Source organism: Canis lupus, chromosome 12 (assembly GCF_011100685.1).
Source record: "Canis lupus familiaris isolate Mischka breed German Shepherd chromosome 12, alternate assembly UU_Cfam_GSD_1.0, whole genome shotgun sequence".
Classification (NCBI taxonomy): Eukaryota; Metazoa; Chordata; class Mammalia; order Carnivora; family Canidae; genus Canis; species Canis lupus.
Window position 1 is genome coordinate 15,116,130 of NC_049233.1, and position 19,584 is coordinate 15,135,713.

The 19,584-nt window shown below is 41.1% G+C and overlaps 1 protein-coding gene across 1 annotated transcript in view; it reads right to left on the reverse strand.

Moving 5' to 3' along the window:
- Nucleotides 1-879: 879 nt before the first annotated feature.
- The window catches only part of PLA2G7 (phospholipase A2 group VII), a 41,314-nt gene continuing 22,609 nt past the window's right edge, over nucleotides 880-19,584 (reverse strand). Inside the window, exons 3-12 of the mRNA NM_001003198.1 lie at nucleotides 14,568-14,689; nucleotides 13,973-14,117; nucleotides 12,405-12,498; nucleotides 10,088-10,156; nucleotides 9,426-9,552; nucleotides 8,489-8,602; nucleotides 7,012-7,103; nucleotides 5,024-5,194; nucleotides 2,395-2,543; nucleotides 880-1,818 (exon numbers count right to left, since the gene is read on the reverse strand). Of these exons, the coding sequence (NP_001003198.1) occupies nucleotides 1,676-1,818; nucleotides 2,395-2,543; nucleotides 5,024-5,194; nucleotides 7,012-7,103; nucleotides 8,489-8,602; nucleotides 9,426-9,552; nucleotides 10,088-10,156; nucleotides 12,405-12,498; nucleotides 13,973-14,117; nucleotides 14,568-14,689 (1,226 nt within the window). The 3' untranslated portion in view covers nucleotides 880-1,675. The remainder of the gene's footprint in view (nucleotides 1,819-2,394; nucleotides 2,544-5,023; nucleotides 5,195-7,011; nucleotides 7,104-8,488; nucleotides 8,603-9,425; nucleotides 9,553-10,087; nucleotides 10,157-12,404; nucleotides 12,499-13,972; nucleotides 14,118-14,567; nucleotides 14,690-19,584) is intronic.

A 19,584-nucleotide genomic window follows, 5' to 3' on the forward strand; every position in this document is an offset into this window, starting at 1 on the left:
GGAAACAAGAACCCTTTTCTGTGACTCCCAGACATTTAAGTGCATAAAGTTTTAAGCTTTTCACCTCCAACTACAGACATCCCTCAGAGATATGTGGGTTCAGTTTCTGACCACTACAAATACCACAAATGAAGTGAGTCAAATGGATTTTTTTGGTTTCCCAGTGCATATAAAAGTTATGTTTACCCCATAGTGTAGCGTATTAAATGTGCAATAGCATTTTCTAAACAAAGCAATATACATACCTTAATAAAAACTCTTGCTTAAAAATGCTAACCATCATCTGAGCTTTCAATGAGTTGTGATCTTTTTTGCTGGCAGAGGGTCCTGCTTCCATGTTGATGGTCACTGACTGATCAGGGTGGCAGCTGCTGAGGGTTGGGGTGGCTGTGGTAATTTTTATTTTTTTTTTTATTTATTTTTTTTGTGGTAATTTTTAAAAATAAGGCAACAATGAAGCTTGCCACATAGATGGACTCTTCCTTTTGTGAACGATGTCTCTTGCAAGACGTTTGACAGTGTTTTACAGAAACTTTCCAATTGGAAAGTCTTTCCAATTGGAGTGGGTCCTCTCACACTCTGCTGCTGCTTTATCAACTAAATGTGTTCCAAATCCTTTGTGGTCATTTCAACAATCTTCACAGCATCTTCCACCAGGAGTAGATCCCAGCTCAAGAAACCACGTTCTTTGTTCATCCATAAAAAGCGACTCCTCAGCCATTCATGTTTGATCATGAGACTGCAGCAATGAGGTCCCATCTTCAGGATCCCATTTCAAATTCTAATTCTCTTGCAATTTCTACCCCACCTGCTGTTACTTCCTCCACTGACGTCTTGAACCTCCCAATTGTAAGAAACTCAATAAACTGCAATACTCAGTAAAGCAACATATGCCTCTATTGTGCTAATCCACTCCCAATACTCATACAGAATTAAAGAACATGAAATTGGAAAGATAAAACAGTTAAAAGTCTGAATGTTTCCTTGGTTATTTCTCACAGCCTTTGGGTGAATAATGTGTTATAACTGGAATCCCTGGCCTGTCCTACGCACCTTTCTTGACTCATGAATCCATGAGATAAACCATCAAGTAAATGCAAACAAATTATAAACTCTCTTTAATCCATTCTAATCTGCTGCCTTTGCCTTGGCTTTAATATTTTTACCCTTGGTCACTCCCCATTCAGTTACCATAGTGAAATTGTTCAGTATCCCTAATCCTTGGTAAAACACTGCTTTTATCATTTGCTTGATCTAATTTTTCTTATCATGACCAAAAGTCAAAGGGAAGTGCTTCCAAATTCTACCTAGCATAACATGTTGCTAAAACTCAATTATAATAGAAAAAAGAGGCAAGAACATCTGTATTTTTAGGGATTGTTATGTCATTGCAACACGTTTTCATTAGCCTTGTGCCTGTTATACTTGTCCATTAAAGAATGTAAAAGTAGTTATTAATTTTGACACAGCATCATTTTAGTAAAATTAAAATTTAGGCTGGCATGATTTCGATAGACACCAATCTTTCTTTAAAGAAAAAAACCTCCTAGTCCAAGCTTCAATCACTTTTATGGGATAGCCTACATTTTCCAATATGAGTTATTTGAGAAAATATATTAAAAGTCATACACACATTTTTTGACAGTTTTTAAACAAGATCTTTAAAAAAGTGCTTTTAATCTAAATTCGATTTCTCTGCTTCTGGAGAGTTCTGTAGAGTGTCATGTTCGTTGGTGATGTTAATGTTGGTCCCTGGCATAAGATTTTCGTCTTTTCCTTCAATCAAAGAATCCCACTGATCAAAATCTTTCCGCAGTCCTGAAAAATAGAAATGTCCATAAGCTTAGTAAAACTTTTTGAGAGCATTTTCATGCTTTCAGTTCAGTACCGCCAGGTGGCAGCACAGCCCCACAAATTACGGATGATGGGGGGGGAGTGGGGGGGGCGGGGGGAGGCAGGTTGGCTCCCTGGGAGCTGCTCCTGGCTGCTGCATCTCAATGAGAGATGGGCACTTGATGGGATGAGCACTGGCTGTTACACTATATGTTGGCAAATTGAATTTAAATAAATTTTAAAGAGAGAGAGAGAGAGAGAGAGAGAGAGAGAGAGAGAAAGAGAGAGAAAGATGGGATTAGGCGCTGCCGGGACCTCTCAGCACAGGAGTTTGCAAGTCTACACAGAAAGACTATTACTTTTAACAGGTAGACTAGCTGTCTCCGATATACATAGCATACAAAGCAGCAAAAGTACATCTCTCAAGTTTTTGTTTTCAAATTGATTTGCGGCTACGTTACATTGTAAACCAACCGCAGATAGTTAAAATAGGACTGTATTAAGACAGTTCTATCCTAAGCATCACCTGGTTTATGTCATGAAATACTCTTAGTTTCTTACCTAAATGCTTTTGTAAAAATGCCAATGAAGCTTTGTTGCAAAGATCAATTGCTACATTTGAATCTATATCTCCTTTTAATGTGAATATGTATCCAACTATTTTGCCAGTTGTAAAAGTGAAATCAGCAAAGTTCTGATGGACTGAACCCCTGAAAGAGAAATGAGACATTTAATAAATCACATTGTTTGACAAAATTAATTACGTTTGTAGTTAGGGTGCAGTTAGGATACTGGCCTGGCTGGCTTCTACTGAAAACTAAGAAAATAAAACTTGTACATTTGATCTCTTTAGATGTATTTGTGGATCACAGGTTGTGCATACAGGGGTCTTAGAGTATTTATTCACTTTCTCCCTTACATAAAGATTCTACTCTTCCTTGGTATCTTGGCTTTAGAAGAAATGATTCCAGCTTTTTTGTTGTTGTTGTTGAGTTCATACAATGTGCTACATATTGCAGGGACTGTGTACTCAGAGCCAGAAGCCTATTATATTTGCTTACCAACAGGACTAACTTCATACCTATTTGATGCTGGTCAAAACTCACTGTCCGTAAGCCTTGGATTAAGTTGATTTAAGGAAAAAGCCCCTTTCCATGTACCATCAAAACTCTAAGTACCTTGTAGGTATCATTTATGCTGCTCTTTAAAGTCACCAATGGGGACACTTGGGTGGCTCAGTGGCTGAGCGTCTGCCTTCAGCTCAGGTTGTGATCCCAGGGTCCTGGAATCGAGTCCCTTATCAGGCTCCTTACAGGGAACCTGCTTCTCCCTCTGCCTGTGTCTCTGCCTCTCTCTCTGTGTCTCTCATGAATAAATAAAGTCTTTTAAAAAATAAAAAAAAAAATTAATCCACCAACAGCCTAACATCAAGTATAGTAGCTTTTTTTTTTTTTTTAGTGCTTATTTTCTACTGCCTCTAAGACATTTGGTACTTTCTTGGAATTTTATTCCCCTTTGTTTCTTTGATCTTCTCTTCCCTTGTGTATGTGTACCTTCCCTTTTCCCCCTAACTACTCTGTTCTCCACTGGCTCTTCATATACATATAGATATTCCTCAAGGTTCTGTCTTCAGACCAGTTCTCATCCCACTTGATAGTCTTCTCTACTCTAAGGATTCCATGTATAAGACACAAATTCTATACTCTCCCAGTGTGTGGCCAGACATCTCTACCCAGATTTCTCTGGCTCAAGCTAGGAGATTCCAAGGTTAAAATACATCTTTCCAGCCCTGCCTAGTATACCTCTTCCTCTTCACTTCGCTGCTGCTTATAAGCTGCCCACCACTCTTTAAGTTATCTCTACTCAAACCAGAGCCACCTGCCTCGCCTCCTGCTCCATCTTGCCTGCTTCCAATCACAACATGAGTGTCAGAGGCACAAAGAAGGTGGAAACAGAGTTGTAACCAGACACCCAGATGCTACCAGCAGTGGAGGAATGGCCTCAGGAGGAGATGGTAGGGGAGAAAAAGGGGGGGCAGTCTAAATGGGAGGAGCAGGAAAGAGTAGGGTTGTGGGATCCTGGAGAGGAAGAAATAGGGAAAGTCCACAAAGTTGAATGGATGCAGGGAGCAAGGTCCAGGCAGCAGACAGGCTGCTTGACCTTTTATGTCCTTGGTAGGGCCAGTTTCAGTACACTGGTGGGGGTCTGGGAAGCTAGCCCACAGGAGTCAAAGTGTAAAGGGAAGGAAGGATGAACTGTGGAATATGAGCTGTTCTTTCCAGGTTCCTCACAGAGAAAGGAAAAAAAAAAAAGGTAAAGTAAGAGCCTAGTAAGGAAGCGGGGTTGAGGGAGGCTATGTGTTCTGCATTGTTTCTGTTTTAGAATTAAATAGACTTGCATGTATGAGTATTGAAGTCCTTAACTCGAAACTAAACTGAGGTCCTTAACTAAACTACCCAGACCCTCCTCACTATCTTTCTTGATCTTTCAAGACTGATTCTACTCCCATGTCTTCCAAGCAGCCTCTCCTGAACTCCTCAGGTAGAAAACACTCTAGTCTCTGGCCCTGTAGTGTTGACTGCCTTCACAATTCATATTTCCTTCCTACCACCTCTTCTTTACTTCTTTGAAATAAATCAGGTTTCTAACAGAAGAGGGATGAGCCCTGCCTTGTAACACCACATTGCTGAGTTCAAAGCTTCTACTGGGGTTTCTTTTTCACATCCATGATATCAGCGTATCGCTAATGCTCAAGGGTACCCCATGATAGCTTTGGGGAATTTATAAATCCATATTCTTTTAAAAAGGTACACACTGCAGATCTCAACAGATGCTCCGACTTTTTTCCAGAGTTCCTACTCTAGCCTGATGATGGAATACTTCTCCTTACCCCAGCCCCCAAATGCATAAGCCTGCTCTTGTGTTTACATAAAAATAGCATGCATCCTAATGCAAATTTTAATTATCAGTATATGAAGGACATATGTTAACACTACTCAAAACAACAGTATTTTTAAAAAGAACAAGTATAAATGCATTTAGGGCCCTGAAATTATCCAATATTCTCCCTTGTTCAAAGTCTAGACAATGAATTTAACAATGCTATCATGCCTACCAAATGGTATTTTTTGACGTTTATCCAAGTTTCAAGTTTCTGCTTCAGATGATGAAATAAATCACTAATACTTACCTGATTGTAATCATTTTTCTTTCTTTGTCAGGTGAGTAGCATTTTTTCATTTTTTTGATATTCTCAGGAAATTGGAACCGTTCCGAGTTAATAAAAAAGAGGGGCTGAGGGATTCTGGAATATATTGCATCATCCAGTGGAAGCATCCATGCATCCAAGGCAATCCCGCACCTAGTTTGGTGACAATGACAAAAGAAGGCTGGTTACATGCTGGCTGATGTACAGAATTTCTAATGATGTTAGGATTGATGAGCATACACTATCCTAGTTTATTACAGGTATTTCACTGGTATTATACTTCAGTGTGAGAAGAGGATATGATTAGCTTTATAAGGTAGCAGACTTAGAATTATATAATTATTTTCTATAAGAGACACTTAGGAATTGTGACCTTTAAAAAGATACAGTATCTTTGAAATGTTTTATTCATTTTTGTTACATTGCTTTCAAAATAGATTCTTTTTTTGCTAAAGATTTTATTTATTCAGGAGAGACACAGAGAGATGCAGAGGCATAGGCCCAGGGAGAAGCAGGCTTCCTGTGGGGAGCCCAATGCGGGACTCGATCCTAGGACCCCAGGATCATGACCTGAGCCAAAGGCAGATGCTCAACCACTGAGCCACCCAGGCACCCCAAAATAGATTCTTAAACAAGTAATAATTTCTCCAACACTGTGGAGTGTCTGAAAAGATACAATATATGTACTATTGCTCCTATGTATCCAGACTTTCAGGACACTCTACAGTGGATTTATGATGCCTTTTTCAGAGTAACTGTTGGACCTGTTACTTAATATTTAGAGGTACTTTACCTGGAAAAGTGTCTGGAGGTTGAAGAGAAACATATGGGGTATATTCATTTGGAAATGTAACTTGCTTTTTAAAGGTAAGTTTATCCTGTTCCTGGACCTTTTGGACACTCCATTTTATATGATAAATAGGCAAAAGAAAAGAATTCCCTTGTGGAAACTGATTTTAAAAATCTATAAGCTGAAGTTTTACAAAGGGTCCTATTTTCTATACGGTTGGCTCTTCGTGACCTCATCAAGTCTGTGACTGCCGTGGTTCAAGAAAGAAAATATTTTTTCAAATTACAAGACTGGGTTCTGGTCCTGACTCTCACTCAACTGTAATTTAAGACCTCCATCCATCTTTGTATATTATTATTAAGATTTTATTTATTTATTTGAGAGAGAGAGAGAGAGAGAGCCAGTGGAGGGAGAAGCAGGGCAGGGGGAAGAATCTCAAGCAGCCTCCATGCTGAGTGTGGAGCCCAACCTGAGAGTTGATCTCATGACTCTGGGATCATGACCTGAGCTGAAACCAAGAGTCAGACACTTAACTGACTGAGCCACCCAGGCGCCCCAAGATCTCTATCCATCTTAAAGATGGAAAAAAATAATTTAAAAATGCCTTGCATATTGGGGAAATCTAGAAATACTCTAAGATATACTATTGATATCACAACCATCATGTCATAGATAAAGTATATATGTAAAGATAAATTTCCAAGTGAAACTATTAAGCCCTTAAGCAGATAAGAATGCTGAGGGTGGGCAGCCTGGGTGGCTCAGAGGTTTAGTGCCGCCTTCAGCCTGGGGTGTGATCCTGGAGATCCAGGATTGAGTCCCACATCGGGCTCCCCGCATGGAGCCTGCTTCTCCCTCTGCCTGTGTCTCTGCCTCTCTCTCTCTCTCCCTCTCTATCTCTCTGTGTGTCTCTCATGAATAAATAAATCTTAAAAAAAAAAAAAAAGAACGTTGAGGGAAAATAAATAGGAATGGGGAGAACTTTTAACAGCAAGAGAAGTAGATGGCTTCTGTCTGGGAAAATTCATATAGAGTACTTTAAGGAGGCAGAAGAACAGACTTCTAAACCCTGAAGGATCCCTTCCTCATTAGGAATTTGATAAGTATTCTATCTCATATGGATTATCAGTTGCCCTCTTCCAATAACTCACTGTTTTCTCTCTTTGCCTCCTTCTCTTACCTAAATCTCTGGTCTTCACTAAGAGCCTGAAGAACTGTGGCTCCACCAAAAGAATGTCCAATTACTGCTATTTTATCCCTGTCAATAGAGTCCTATAGGAAAAAGCACGATATATATTCATCACTATCTCATAGGTTGTTAGAACAGAATGGTTTTTTAAAATTATAAAATTATTATTCATTTCACAGGCATGTCCGGGAAGTACCTTGATTTCTTGTAAACAAAATACATACACACATACACTCACATGAACTCACACACACATACATATGCACACATATAATTACACACATACACACCACATATGTATGTATATATATATATATATATGCACACAAATACACATGTTGAGCATTTGTAGTTAAGAAGTGAACTTAATGATCTTTGTAGACACTCACACTTGAAACACCAACATCATTGCGGACCTCAGCCTCTCCTCACTCCATGTTTAATTAGTGTGTTCATTCCGTGAGTATCTATTGAGCACCTGCTCTGTGCCAGGCACCGTCGTTCATTTTCAATAAGCTCCCAGCCCACCAGTGATGAAAGAGATACAGATGCATGATGCAAATACAACAGGATGGTGCCAAGGAGCACATGTGATAGACAGCTCACCAGTCCAGGGGTGGCAGTGGGGTCCGAGAAAGCTTCTTGGAAGAGGTGAAGCCTGATTCGAGTTGAAGATTAAGCAAGACTCAGGGAGAAGAATGTGTCAGGCCAAGGGGACAAGGTGTACGAAAGCATGGAGACCGGAGAGGGAGTGGCTGGCCAAGGGACAACAAACTTTTCACTGTGTTAGGAGAACAGACCATCATCTTCTGCCCAAACTAAAATATGTCTTGTCCCATCTGTCCTCTGTACTCCATCCTCCACACACAACTTTGGGTCTTTGTTCATGCTGTCTGCTTTGCTAGTCTTCCACCCCATCTGAATATTCTGTTTAAAACCTCTGACCACCATTTCAGAATCAAGCTCAAAAATATGCAAGGGCCGTCCAAGAAATTACAATACTTCCACTGGAGGTATTGTGTTGAACCAGAGAAATTGCTATTTGTGTAGCTCAAAGCTGGCTGTTGGCAATTCCATATCTGGTGCAATCTAATGCACTCCTCATTGCTGGAACACTTCACACAGACTTTTTTTTTTTTTTTTTTTTAATTTGCAGCCCTTTGTCATGTCATACCTCACATTACAGCAGAAAAGCAGATGATATGGAGATGATAAAGAACTGCAGGACAAGGGAAATGGCTTTTTCTTTTCTTTTCTTTTTTTTAAAGATTTTATTTATTTATTTGAGAAAACACGAGTAGCAGGTAGAGAGAGAAGTAGGCTCCCTGCTGAGCAAAGAGCCCAATGTGGGGCTCGATCCTAAGACCCTAGGATCATGACCTGAGCCAAAGGCAGACACTCAACCACTCAGCCACTCAAATGACTGAGCCACCCAGGTGCCCGGGAAATGGCTTTTTCTTAAGCTCACCTTCAGTTGTTCCACATCAAACTCTAAGTCTAGTACATTCTTAATTGGCCTTCCATGATCAATGTCCAGAATCAAGTTGAGAGCTTGGGAGCACTCCTTTGCCCTTTTCTGTACCTAAAATGATGATCAGAAAAAAGAAATGGCAACATAAAAAGCAGTGACACTTATTTTGGAGTTTGTGTAGGAGTTGCATGTGGGAAAAATGGTTGAGTGCTTCTAAACTGGAAATGTCTAAGTGATTAGTGACTGGAAACAACTCAATGTAACGACACAGGCTCCAGCTTTGCAGGTAGTTATAGCTTAGTTCAAATCCTAAGCTCATTGCTTATCTGCTGTGTGACCTCAGATGATGTACTTAACCTCTCTGAGCTTCCATTTATTGTGTAACAAAGCCTACCTCAGTGAAATGTGGGTGGGATTAAATGCAAGGACATATAAAATACCCACTGTAAAACATGGCACAGAGGTGAAAGCCAGTGTGCTTTATCTCAATCTTCCAGACACCCCTGTGAGAAATATACTTTTATTATTCATTATTTTGTAACAGATAAAACATAGAGGCACAACAGAGTAATTTGTCCAAGATCACCCCACCATGAAATGATGACACCAGGATTCAAACATAGGAAAGGAGGGTATTTGTGAATTTCCTTTCTAGCACTTCTGAGATTCTAAAGTGGGAGGTTCTAATGCAAAAGATTTCTGAAGATGTACTGTCTTCTCACAGGATTTTTATGTTTGTCCTTGTTTTTACTATGGTCCAGACTTTTCATTAAGGGAAGTGTGTCACTCCAAGGGTCTTCTGACAGGTCTTTGGGCTATGGGAAGTAGAAGAGCTAGGAGGACACCTTACAGCATGTAAATTAAATTGGCAAGTGTCATCATTTTGCACATGCTTTTTAGTCACCCCATCTCCTCTCCTCCTGCTGCAACATACCTGCTCATTTCGAACATGTATCTCCTCATCCCCTGGTTTTAGTTCTTGAAGATAAGACCAAGATTTGTTCCCTATTTCTGCAGCAGACTGGTCCTTGAAATAGTAAGTCGCAGAGGCGGATCCATCTCTACAATACAGAGTCAATGACTTCCACTCACTCTTCCTCTTCTTCATCTCCTCCCCTCATCCCCACCCCCAAGTTCACACTGGTCTGACTTCCCTGTCTTCTTCCATTCTACATTTGTTTTAAAATCAAAGAGGCCCCCAAGGGAGTTCTAAGAAGAAGTCATTGCTGTGGGTCAAGTCCACCCACTCTATCTTCACAATTCTAGGAGGCCCCATTGGAAACTCATGCCTGGAACCACATCCCAGCGGTGCCACTTCCTCACCGTGGGGTTTGGGGCAAATTACTTGCCCTTTTCCAGCTCTATTTCTCTTCTCCTTAAGACAGTGATAATAGTAACCATTTCAAAGTGTTCTTCCGAAGATTAAATGATGATGTATGAACATGGCACACAATAAACACCAGAAACGTTAGCTGGTTTTTAACTCTTGGCCATTTAACTCAGTCTCCTTTATTCCCCCTCATCATTTAACCACGGATGACAATTTCATCGATGTTTTTTATAAATCTTTTGAAAGTTAGAGCCCAGATGACATACCTGTGTTCTATAGCAGCAACGATGAACCCATGTGATGCTAGATCAATGCCAATAGCAGAATAAATTGTCCTTCAAAACAAAACAGGAAAGCATTGAGTACCATGCTTAGGGAGCGGGGGCGTTCACTAATGAACCTGGAAAGAGGAAGGCCATTATACCCCTGTTGTAGTGCCTGGGGGAAAACTGGATAGCTGTGTTTCTTGAAGGGGCAGCTCTGCCTCTCAGGGGAATATGTGACAATGTCTAGAGATATCTTCATTATCATGACTGGGCAGAGGGTGCTACTGGCATCTAATTGGTAGACAGAGGGATGCTGCTAAACATCCTACAGCACACAGGACCACCATCCATGATAAGGAATGATTTCCTGCAAAATGTCGGTGGTCCCAAGGTTGAGACACCCTGATGCAGTGATTCTAAATATCACCTTTGAGAGTTCTGAGCTTTAATCTTGGCCCTACTACATATCAGCTATATGACTTTAGATTATTACATTGCTGAATCTTTGTCTGCACCTCTAAAGTGAGACTAATGATGCCTTTGCTTTAGAACAGTTGTAAGGTTTGAATAAGACAGCATATGTAGGAAGGCAGTGCAGTGTGGTGCTTAGGAGAATGGGACCTGCAGTCTGACCACTACATTTGAATCCACCACTGATTAGTTGTCTGCCTTGGAGAAGTCACTGATCTTTCCTCTGTAACAGTACGGTACCTGGTGGGACTACTGGAAGGAGCAAGTAAGTTCATAATTTTCAGTGCTTATAACTATGTCTAAAAACAGAGCAAAGACTGAACACATGCCAACTGTTACTTAAATGATTGGACACATGAATCACGTGCTAAGCAACTACATTCATACCCCCTTTCCATTCATTCTGCACAATGTATTCAATCATATCATGTATTCAATAGAATAGAAATTTCAATAGAAAATGGCAATAGAGAACCAAAGGGTAGTAGGAACTCTGCCTTCTACTGTTGAAGATGCACAACCTACTCAGACAAGGATCAGCACATCTCTGTAGAAGGACAGAATGTAAATACTTCCAGCTTAGCAGGCAATACAGCAGCTGTCACAGCTGCGCAACTCTGCTGTCCTAGCACAAAAGTACCCATAGACAATGGGAAAGGTGGAGTGAATGTGGCTGTGTTTCAGTAAAGCTTTACTTATAGAAACAGGCAGCTGGCAGGATTTGGTCCTCAGATTCTAACTTGCCAACCACTGGTCAAGTAGAAATCAAATACCTAGCTAAACCACAATTAAGGTACTGAAGATCTTATTGGTTGACTGATTGATTGAGAGAGAAAGAGAGAGGGAAGGAGGGAGAGCATGAGCAGGGGGAGGGGGCAGAGGGTGAGGGAGAGAAAGAGAATTTTAAGCAGACTCCCCGCTGAGTGCAGAGCTTCCTACAGGACTCAATCTCACAACCCTGAGATCATGACCTGAGCCGAAATCAAGAGTTGGACACTTAACCCACTGAGCTACCCAGGTACTGCCTGAAGATAATTTCTTATTGCAGATGATACCAAATTTCTTGCCAACTAAAAGCCACCTATTTCCAAAAGTCTTTTAATCCTCTGAGGTAGGAAGGTAGAAAGAAGGGTAGGCAGCTGAGAGGATGGGAGAGGAGAGGGTGTGGAGGTCATGAAAATGTGTCACTCCAAGATCATGCCACAGAGAGCATAATTGACTAAAGATCCCATCCAGCCCCTGCCCCTGTAGATCCACCACCACCAGCTAAGCATCCCGTGGACTACACCCAGTAACTGGGCCACAGCATAGGTACTAATGTAGGCCCATTCTAGTGAGATGTAGGACTCCTTTGATAAGAAACTTCTGGTCAAACACCACCTCTTTTGGCCTGGTCACATCTCTCCCTGAAGTGTCCTTTAATCTGAGACTCTTCGTACCCAATCTCTCCAGTTCCCGTCTCGTTCCCACATGTCTAGCCTGTTTCACTCAAAAATGTCTTTTATGACTAATCCAGTCTTGGTGTCAATTTCTCAGAAGACCTAAACTAACCCAGGGGATGGTTTTGAGAATGTATTATAATATAGAAGGGTGACAGTCAAAAATGCAAACCCTTCTCTTCTTATCGTGAGGCTAGTCCCTATGAACTGGAAGAAAGGCATAGACTACTTGACCAGATAGGGCTCGACCGATCAATAGATCACAGCCAACACTCGAGGAACCGCAATTCCTCCAACACAGTGGCCATAATGATAGTCCAAAATCTGCTCTTCTTTTTTAGGGGGGTATATAGGCATTTGGTCATTGGTCCTTAGGAGTTAAAAGTGTTTAGCCTCTTAAACATTACCGGAATGCTCCAAGACCATGAGAAAAAACAATCAGTGGATATTTTTCACCAGTCCTCAGAGGGGAATTCCAGTTCGCAGGAGTTGTCACTGAACCTAGACAATGAGAGACGATAATTAGTGTTTTCTATGTCTCCAATGTTGCTGGTTAATTTAACTTACATCTTCTTAGTGTAAATCCTGACCATGGAATTGATATCTATGTTTTTATGCGCTAATAGGAAATTCATTAAAAAGTCTGCTACTGGCTACCTACAAACCAAGGACCTGAAGCATGCAGTTTCCCCCAAGACCATAAAATCATTAATTATCAGTTCTCACTGCCAGCTCTGAGATTAAGGTGAAACACTTTCCTACTTACAGGTGTATTCAGGAAGGCTATTCCTTAGTACCAATCCCAGGTGTTGGCAAAACTTCCAAGGGAATATTCTGAAACTGAATTAAACCTCAGGAACATCACACTGAGAACCAGGATCTTCAAATCAGGGACTCCTTTCATTCCCATTTAGTTATGATCAAGAGAAACAGACCACTGATTCATCAACACTCAGATGGTGTTTTGGATGCTGCTCTGCCACTTACTACTGACCCTGAACAAGTTACAAGAACTCTCTGAGTTTCAGTTTCCTCTTTTTATAAAACAAAGCAGATGATATTTTAGAGGGCTGTTGTGAGAATGTTATCTAAGTAGGGAGTATATGCATAACACTCATCTCGTGACATGGTAAGGGTCCCAGAACATGGAAGATATTGTCTTCTCTTCCTTCACCTCTCCATTGCTAATGTCATTACTATTCTCAGTTACTTGGGTTCCTTTTTCTTATTTATAAAACAGAGATGCAGTCATGAAGATTGGATGTGATGACTGCCATGGAAGTGTTTTATAATTTAATCAGCACCATAAAGAAGTGTAGTTATATTTCCATCATTTCTGTTATAGAGTGGTTTTTAAAGAAAACTACAGGGAGACCTTTAAAATGAATGCCCAAAGTTGTAGGCAGGTTTGAGAAGGAAATTTGAAGACCGAGTTAACACTGGCCCAACAGAGGTGTCTGATCAAACAGAGAAGGAAGGAACTGTCTATGTTAGTGTGATGTAGACAAATTAAGTGATGAATGCATAGCAGATTGTCTTGGTGAGAGAAGCTAGTTCCTTGGGGGTGGACAATGGAAATGAGAGTAAGTCTCCCCGTTTATTATGGGTGAGAAATTAGCTTTCACTTTCCTACAGAGCACACAGAGCAGTGAGCACCTCAGCCAGCCTGCTACTTACTCACCAGATTACTGCTCCCCCACAGTATGTAAAGCAGAAAAATTAAGGACCAGTCATAGACAGATTAATTGTAAATTCCGACACTTTCACTCTCTCCATCTACCCCAATGTATGCAGAACAAACAAAATGAGAACCCTTGATTCTCTGATAGTTACCTGGGCTTTTAAGAAATAATTTGTCATTTTAAGAAAAGTTTGGTCTCAAGAAATCTACTTTGATCTTTGCCTGAAACTTTTGCTGTTTTCAAGGTTTTCTTATATTCTAGCACCTAAGAGGCAGGATCAATGGAAATCTTACCAAAAAAGAAGCTCAATATTTTGCCCATAAGCCAGGGTGTTCCAAGATATTTACTAAGACCAAAAAAATATTCTTTGTTTGGGATCCAAAGCGTGTCAGAGTGGTCATCCTCTTGCGATGGATAATACAAACGCAAAAAGGTGCCCTGTAGAGGAAAGAAATTAATGTACTCTTAATAACGTTGCTTCTCCACTATGTTCCAATAGCCACTTTGCATATTTGATTAGTTGAGACCCAAATACCTCTGTTGTTCACAGAGAGGTCCAGAGAAAACTTTTTAAGCTGCTGCGGTGACTGAATACAGAAGAAAGAGAAGCAAAATAAAGCAATATACTTTCTGAGTGGAAAGAAAGGATGAGCAAGCTGGTTTCAACCATTAAGGAAGGGGAAAATAGAGTTTATAGATAAATTAATCAGATGACAACAACACATTGAAGAATGATTTAACTAGCAAAATGCTTCCCATGGAACAAGGCAAATGGCAAAATGAGTCATTGTCGGGGGAGAGCAAGAGCAAGTTTCAAAACCTACCAGTGGGCAACAGTAAGAGTCACTATTAGAATATAAAGATAAGTGGTATTAATCAAAGCCTTACCTTATTAGTATAATCAAACATCAAATCTGTACAACCGACAGAATAAGATCCATTTCCTTTGGGAATTCTACTTTGCCTAATACTTGCAGCAGCCATCAGAGCTTGTATTTTATTGGCCCATGCTGAAAAAAAAGGTAAATATTGTCTCACTGTCATTCATTACACCTCAGACTTTATTCTGCAAAAGGAAATTCCAAGGGAATCAAGTTATACCCCTTAGTTTCTGGCCTCCTTCATTTCTTTAACTAGTCAAACACACACATGATTACAGAGTGTCTGATGTAGTCAAACTATTATGTGGGAATAAACACAGAGGTGGACACAGCCCTTCTCCTGAGATACGACTATCACCTCCTAATACCTGCAGCCTTGCCTTTAGCTTCTACTCTGATCCAGATCATGTTGAAGACTACTTGCCCGGGGATCCCTGGGTGGCTCAGTGGTTTAGCGCCTGCCTTCGGCCCAGGGCATGATCCTGGAGTCCCGGGATCAAGCCCCACGTCGGGCTCCCTGCATGGAGCCTGCTTCTCCCTCTGCCTGTGTGTCTCCCATGAATAAATAAATAAAATCTTAAAAAAAAAAAAAAAAAAAAAGACTACTTGCCCAATCTGTTGTTCTCAAACACAGACCTTATCTCACATTTCAGATTTGGTCTTAAAACTTCCTGTTAGGTGCCTCCACCTGCTGTCCTTCCCACTAGGAACAACAGGCCAATGGTCCAAAATAAGACTGAATGGCCATCTCCCAACTCTCCCTCCTTATCCTCCCACCACACAGCCCTGCAACTCCAGCATTCCCTATCTTGTGTATCCAGAAATCCAGAATCATCTTCCTACCTCCTTCTCATTAACCCCCTACATCCAACTAGGTCTCAATTTCTAACATTTGTCTTTAGCTTAGAATTCTCTCTTCAGGATAGCCCTGATCCCCTAGCTCAGCTATTATACATTCACAGTCTCTTGACCAGACAGGTGTCATCTCTCCTAGCTGCAATATTCATCTTCTGTCCTAGATTTATCAAGATCTATTTGATCTTGACCCCTTCAGATGCATTTTTCACACAACTCTTAGAGTGATTTGAATCACAAATTTTACCAGGTACTTCTTAAATTTTTTTCAGTGCTACCTATCACCAAGAGGGTATTTCCAAAGGGGGAATGAATATATTGGAATCTTTTTGGAAGGCAGTTTGTAGGTGGTATTAAATCTACACATGCCTTCCTGCACTACTTCCATTGCTACTTGAGGCACAAAGGTGACCTATCCTTCAGTGTTCCAGGGTTAAAATGTATAGACTCCATAAGTGCACAAGTTAAATACCAACTTCCTGGGCACTGCAAGAAAGACTCTTTGTGATCTGAAGGTCCATTGCCTTGTACTCTTCTATTTTTTTCCTTTAAGTCATCTGCTTCCCATGTGCTCCAGCACACCTGAGCTGCACACTGAGTTGTTTGACGCCTTTGCACCTTTATCAATTCTATTTCCTGTGTTTGAAATCCCAATGGCCAAATTCTATTCACCCTTTAACATCCTAATCAGATGCCGGGTCTTCTCTGAAGACTTCCCTCACTCCCCAGACTTAATCATTTCATCCTCAGTATTAAATCAACTCCCTGTATATATTTTTATTATTCTTATCATATATATTTAAATTATATATTTGCATACTCTGTCCCCCACACTAGGCTATTTCGTAAGAGCTATACACATGTCTTTGTATCCTCGGATCTTAATGTTGGCACATAGTTGGTGCTCCATAAACATTTGTGAAAGTGAGCTGAGCTAAGCTTTTTATCCCACTGGGGTCTCATTTGCATCAAACACTTTCTGGTATATATCCTTTTACCCACCCAGTCTTGAAATTGTTTCTCCCTTTTTGGTGCTAAAATTCTTCAACATACTTGCAGTTTTACCTGTTCTCCTCCTTTCTAAACCCCAATCAAGTCCATATTTACTTGTGAGATGGTGAGTCCAAATATCACTGTATTCCAGATTTTCACTTCTCTTGATTCAGCTCACCTACTTGTCCTACTTGTTTTCTTCTATTGGACTCCAAGAGTCGATTTCTCTGCTAGACAGACTCCTTCAAGCTTTCTATCACATTCTGCCTCTGCCACTAAGACACTTGGAGCTATGTTAGGTATGGAACTTACATCAATATTATAGGGCATCATCCAGAAAGATTTTGAGTTACAAGAAGTTCACCTTTCACGTTGGTGACTAATGTGTTAAGCACCTGCCAGTGATGACCCTTTCAATACATAAGGCTTGCCACTCAAAGTTGGCCCATGGATCAGCATCACTGGCATCACCTGAGAGCTTGGACATGCAGGGTCTTTAGTCTTATCCCAATTCTACTGACTCAGAAAAGCTGTGTCTATTAAAGTTTAAAAAGCCCTGGGCTAAGGTACCAGACCACTTGGTTTGACGTACGGGCCAGCAATTCATAGTCCAAAGGTGGGAGGCAGTTCCAAGGAAGGCAGGATATAAATGGATCTGGGGTATTAGAGCCAGGTGATCCCACTTTGGAATCCAGCTGTGCCTCTGATGCTATGATGCTCTGGTCTAGGCAGTTTATTCTCCTCTCTTATCCTCATTTGGGAGGTGGGGCAAAAAGCACTTGACCAGCCTTCAAGACAGATGTCTAAGAATGAAGTGATAATGTAAGTCAAGTGCCTAGCACAGAACACAACACATAATCAGCAGACAACTGATATCATGTGTCCCTTACCTAGAGTTAGTTAACTCTGGCTACCCGAATTTAAGCCCTTAGAGTAGTTTTAGCAGATCTAAAATAGACTCAGATTCAAAATCCAAGGTGTTTCCTCAGGCATTTAAAAACAAAAACAAGGGCAGCCCGGTTGGCTCAACGGTTTAGCGCCACCTTTAGCCCAGGGCCTGATCCAGGAGACCAGGGATCGAGTCCCATATCGGGCTCCCTGCATGGAGCCTGCTTCTCCTTCTGCCTGTGTTGCTGCCTCTCTCTCTCACTCTCTGTGGCTCTCATGAATAAGTAAATAAAGTCTTATAAAAACAAAAACAATGGGACGCCCGGGTGGCTCAGCGGTTGAACCCCTGCCTTCAGCCCAGGTGTGATCCTGGAGACCCAGGATTGAGTCCCACATCGGGCTCCCTGCATGGAGCCTGCTTCTCCCTCTGCCTGTGTCTCTGCCTCTTTCTCTCTGTGTCTCTCATGAATAAATAAAATCTTAAAAAAAAAATAAAAATAAAAACAAAAAAACCCCAACTTCACTGTAAAGCTAACACTTTCAGTCCTATTTAGAATTACAAAAGGCATTTCCTTCTCCATTTAAGAGATTGCCTACCAAGCCATGCTCCACGGTGTAATAGGGAGAGGTCAAGCCTAGAGGATGATGGGTTATGCCTCTGTGAGGACAGCCAATGCTCTGTTGCACTACCACCCACTTCTGCCATGATGTGACAATTCAAGGGTTGAGGGGGAGGACTCTGGCCCATAGAGTTTGATGAGGAGCCCCAAGGAGCTCACAACTGCCTAGGAGGTACTACCTCTGGAATTAGGAGTTCAGTTCTAGAGCCATGGGAGGATTCCGAGAAGGTTTCTCTTGGGAGATCTCCATTCCACATGGGCTCTAGGAACCTTTTTCAATGACCTGGGCATACCCTGGTTCTCTACAACCTGCCTTACCACAAAGCCTTCTCGCTCAGCTTCAGGAACCATAGGTCAAGGTGAGGCTACAGAGCTGGTCTATTCCAAAACACTTGACCCCCTGGGAAGCCTGGAGTTGACCCAGGTTGGGGGTGTAGGTCTACAGAGCCCTGTGGCTGTTCAGTGCCACGGTGGCTACAGGAAAGTTTCATCAGCCTACAGCTATTCCAGTCATGGTCCTGGATTTCCTGTTCTCTAACCATCTGTCAGGCTCCTCGTGAAGGATGAGGCAGGAGAAGGCTTGTCAAGTTGTATGGCCATCCTCTGGATGACACAGTTTGTGGTTCAGAACTTATACATGTCATGTCTAATTTTTCTTCAACTTTAGTTTAATAGGAGCATTAAAACCTGTTGAGTGCTATGAATCTTGTTATGCATTTCCAGTGGTGTGCATTTGTCAAGTATTCCTGATATTCATTCCCAGGTTTTGAGATGGATTATATACCTGTCAGGAACATGTCATTTTCTTATACAGCTTTACATCATCCCTTAACAGAAAGGATATCTCTAGCCCATACTTTACCTGCATAACCATGTTATCTATATATCCATTTGGTTAGAAGAATATAAACAACCATCTCTTTAATCCTTTAGTTAATAAATGATTTTGAATACTTTACAAATTATTTTTGCATTCATTTTTGAGCATTGAGAATGGAGCACTGGGCTCAAGGTTGCAATTACCAAGATGAATAAAGCAGTGTCTCTTTCCTCAAGTTTCTGCCAGTCCAATGCCAGCTTTCCAATGATTTTCAAATATGAAGGGGATATAAAACATATTTTGAAATTCTCACCCTGGACCAATAAAAAGCGCATGATGTAAATGTCTCCTAGCTGATAATCTGCTCATGCGGTAAGATGTTACTTGTTCTAATTCCTAGTTAAAATTAATTTAAATAGGCTGGACACTCCTGAAGCTTGTCCACAAGCTTACTGTCATGGTCACCTGTGTGTCTCCAGTGACTCAGTTTCCTGATAAATGTTGAATGAATGCACCTGTGAGACAGTATGCCATTTCCTATACAAATGTAGATATAACACCTACTCTTTCCTACTGATGTCTTTACTTCCATAACTATGAAGAAGGACAATACAAAAGCACAGTGTTATGAAAGTTCTTTTGTAAATGTTACAATAAGGAGTCACCCATCAAACCTGAACAGCTAGATCCAGGGTGACCAAGTGTGTTGCTATAGGCAGTATGGCACCATTCAGAAGCCACCTCCATGGCTCACCTCAGGGGAGGCTGGATAGAGAAGAGCATGCATCACAATGCTCTGGGATTGGCCAGCATTCACAAATCTCCAGAAGCAATCTCTTTGCAGTAAA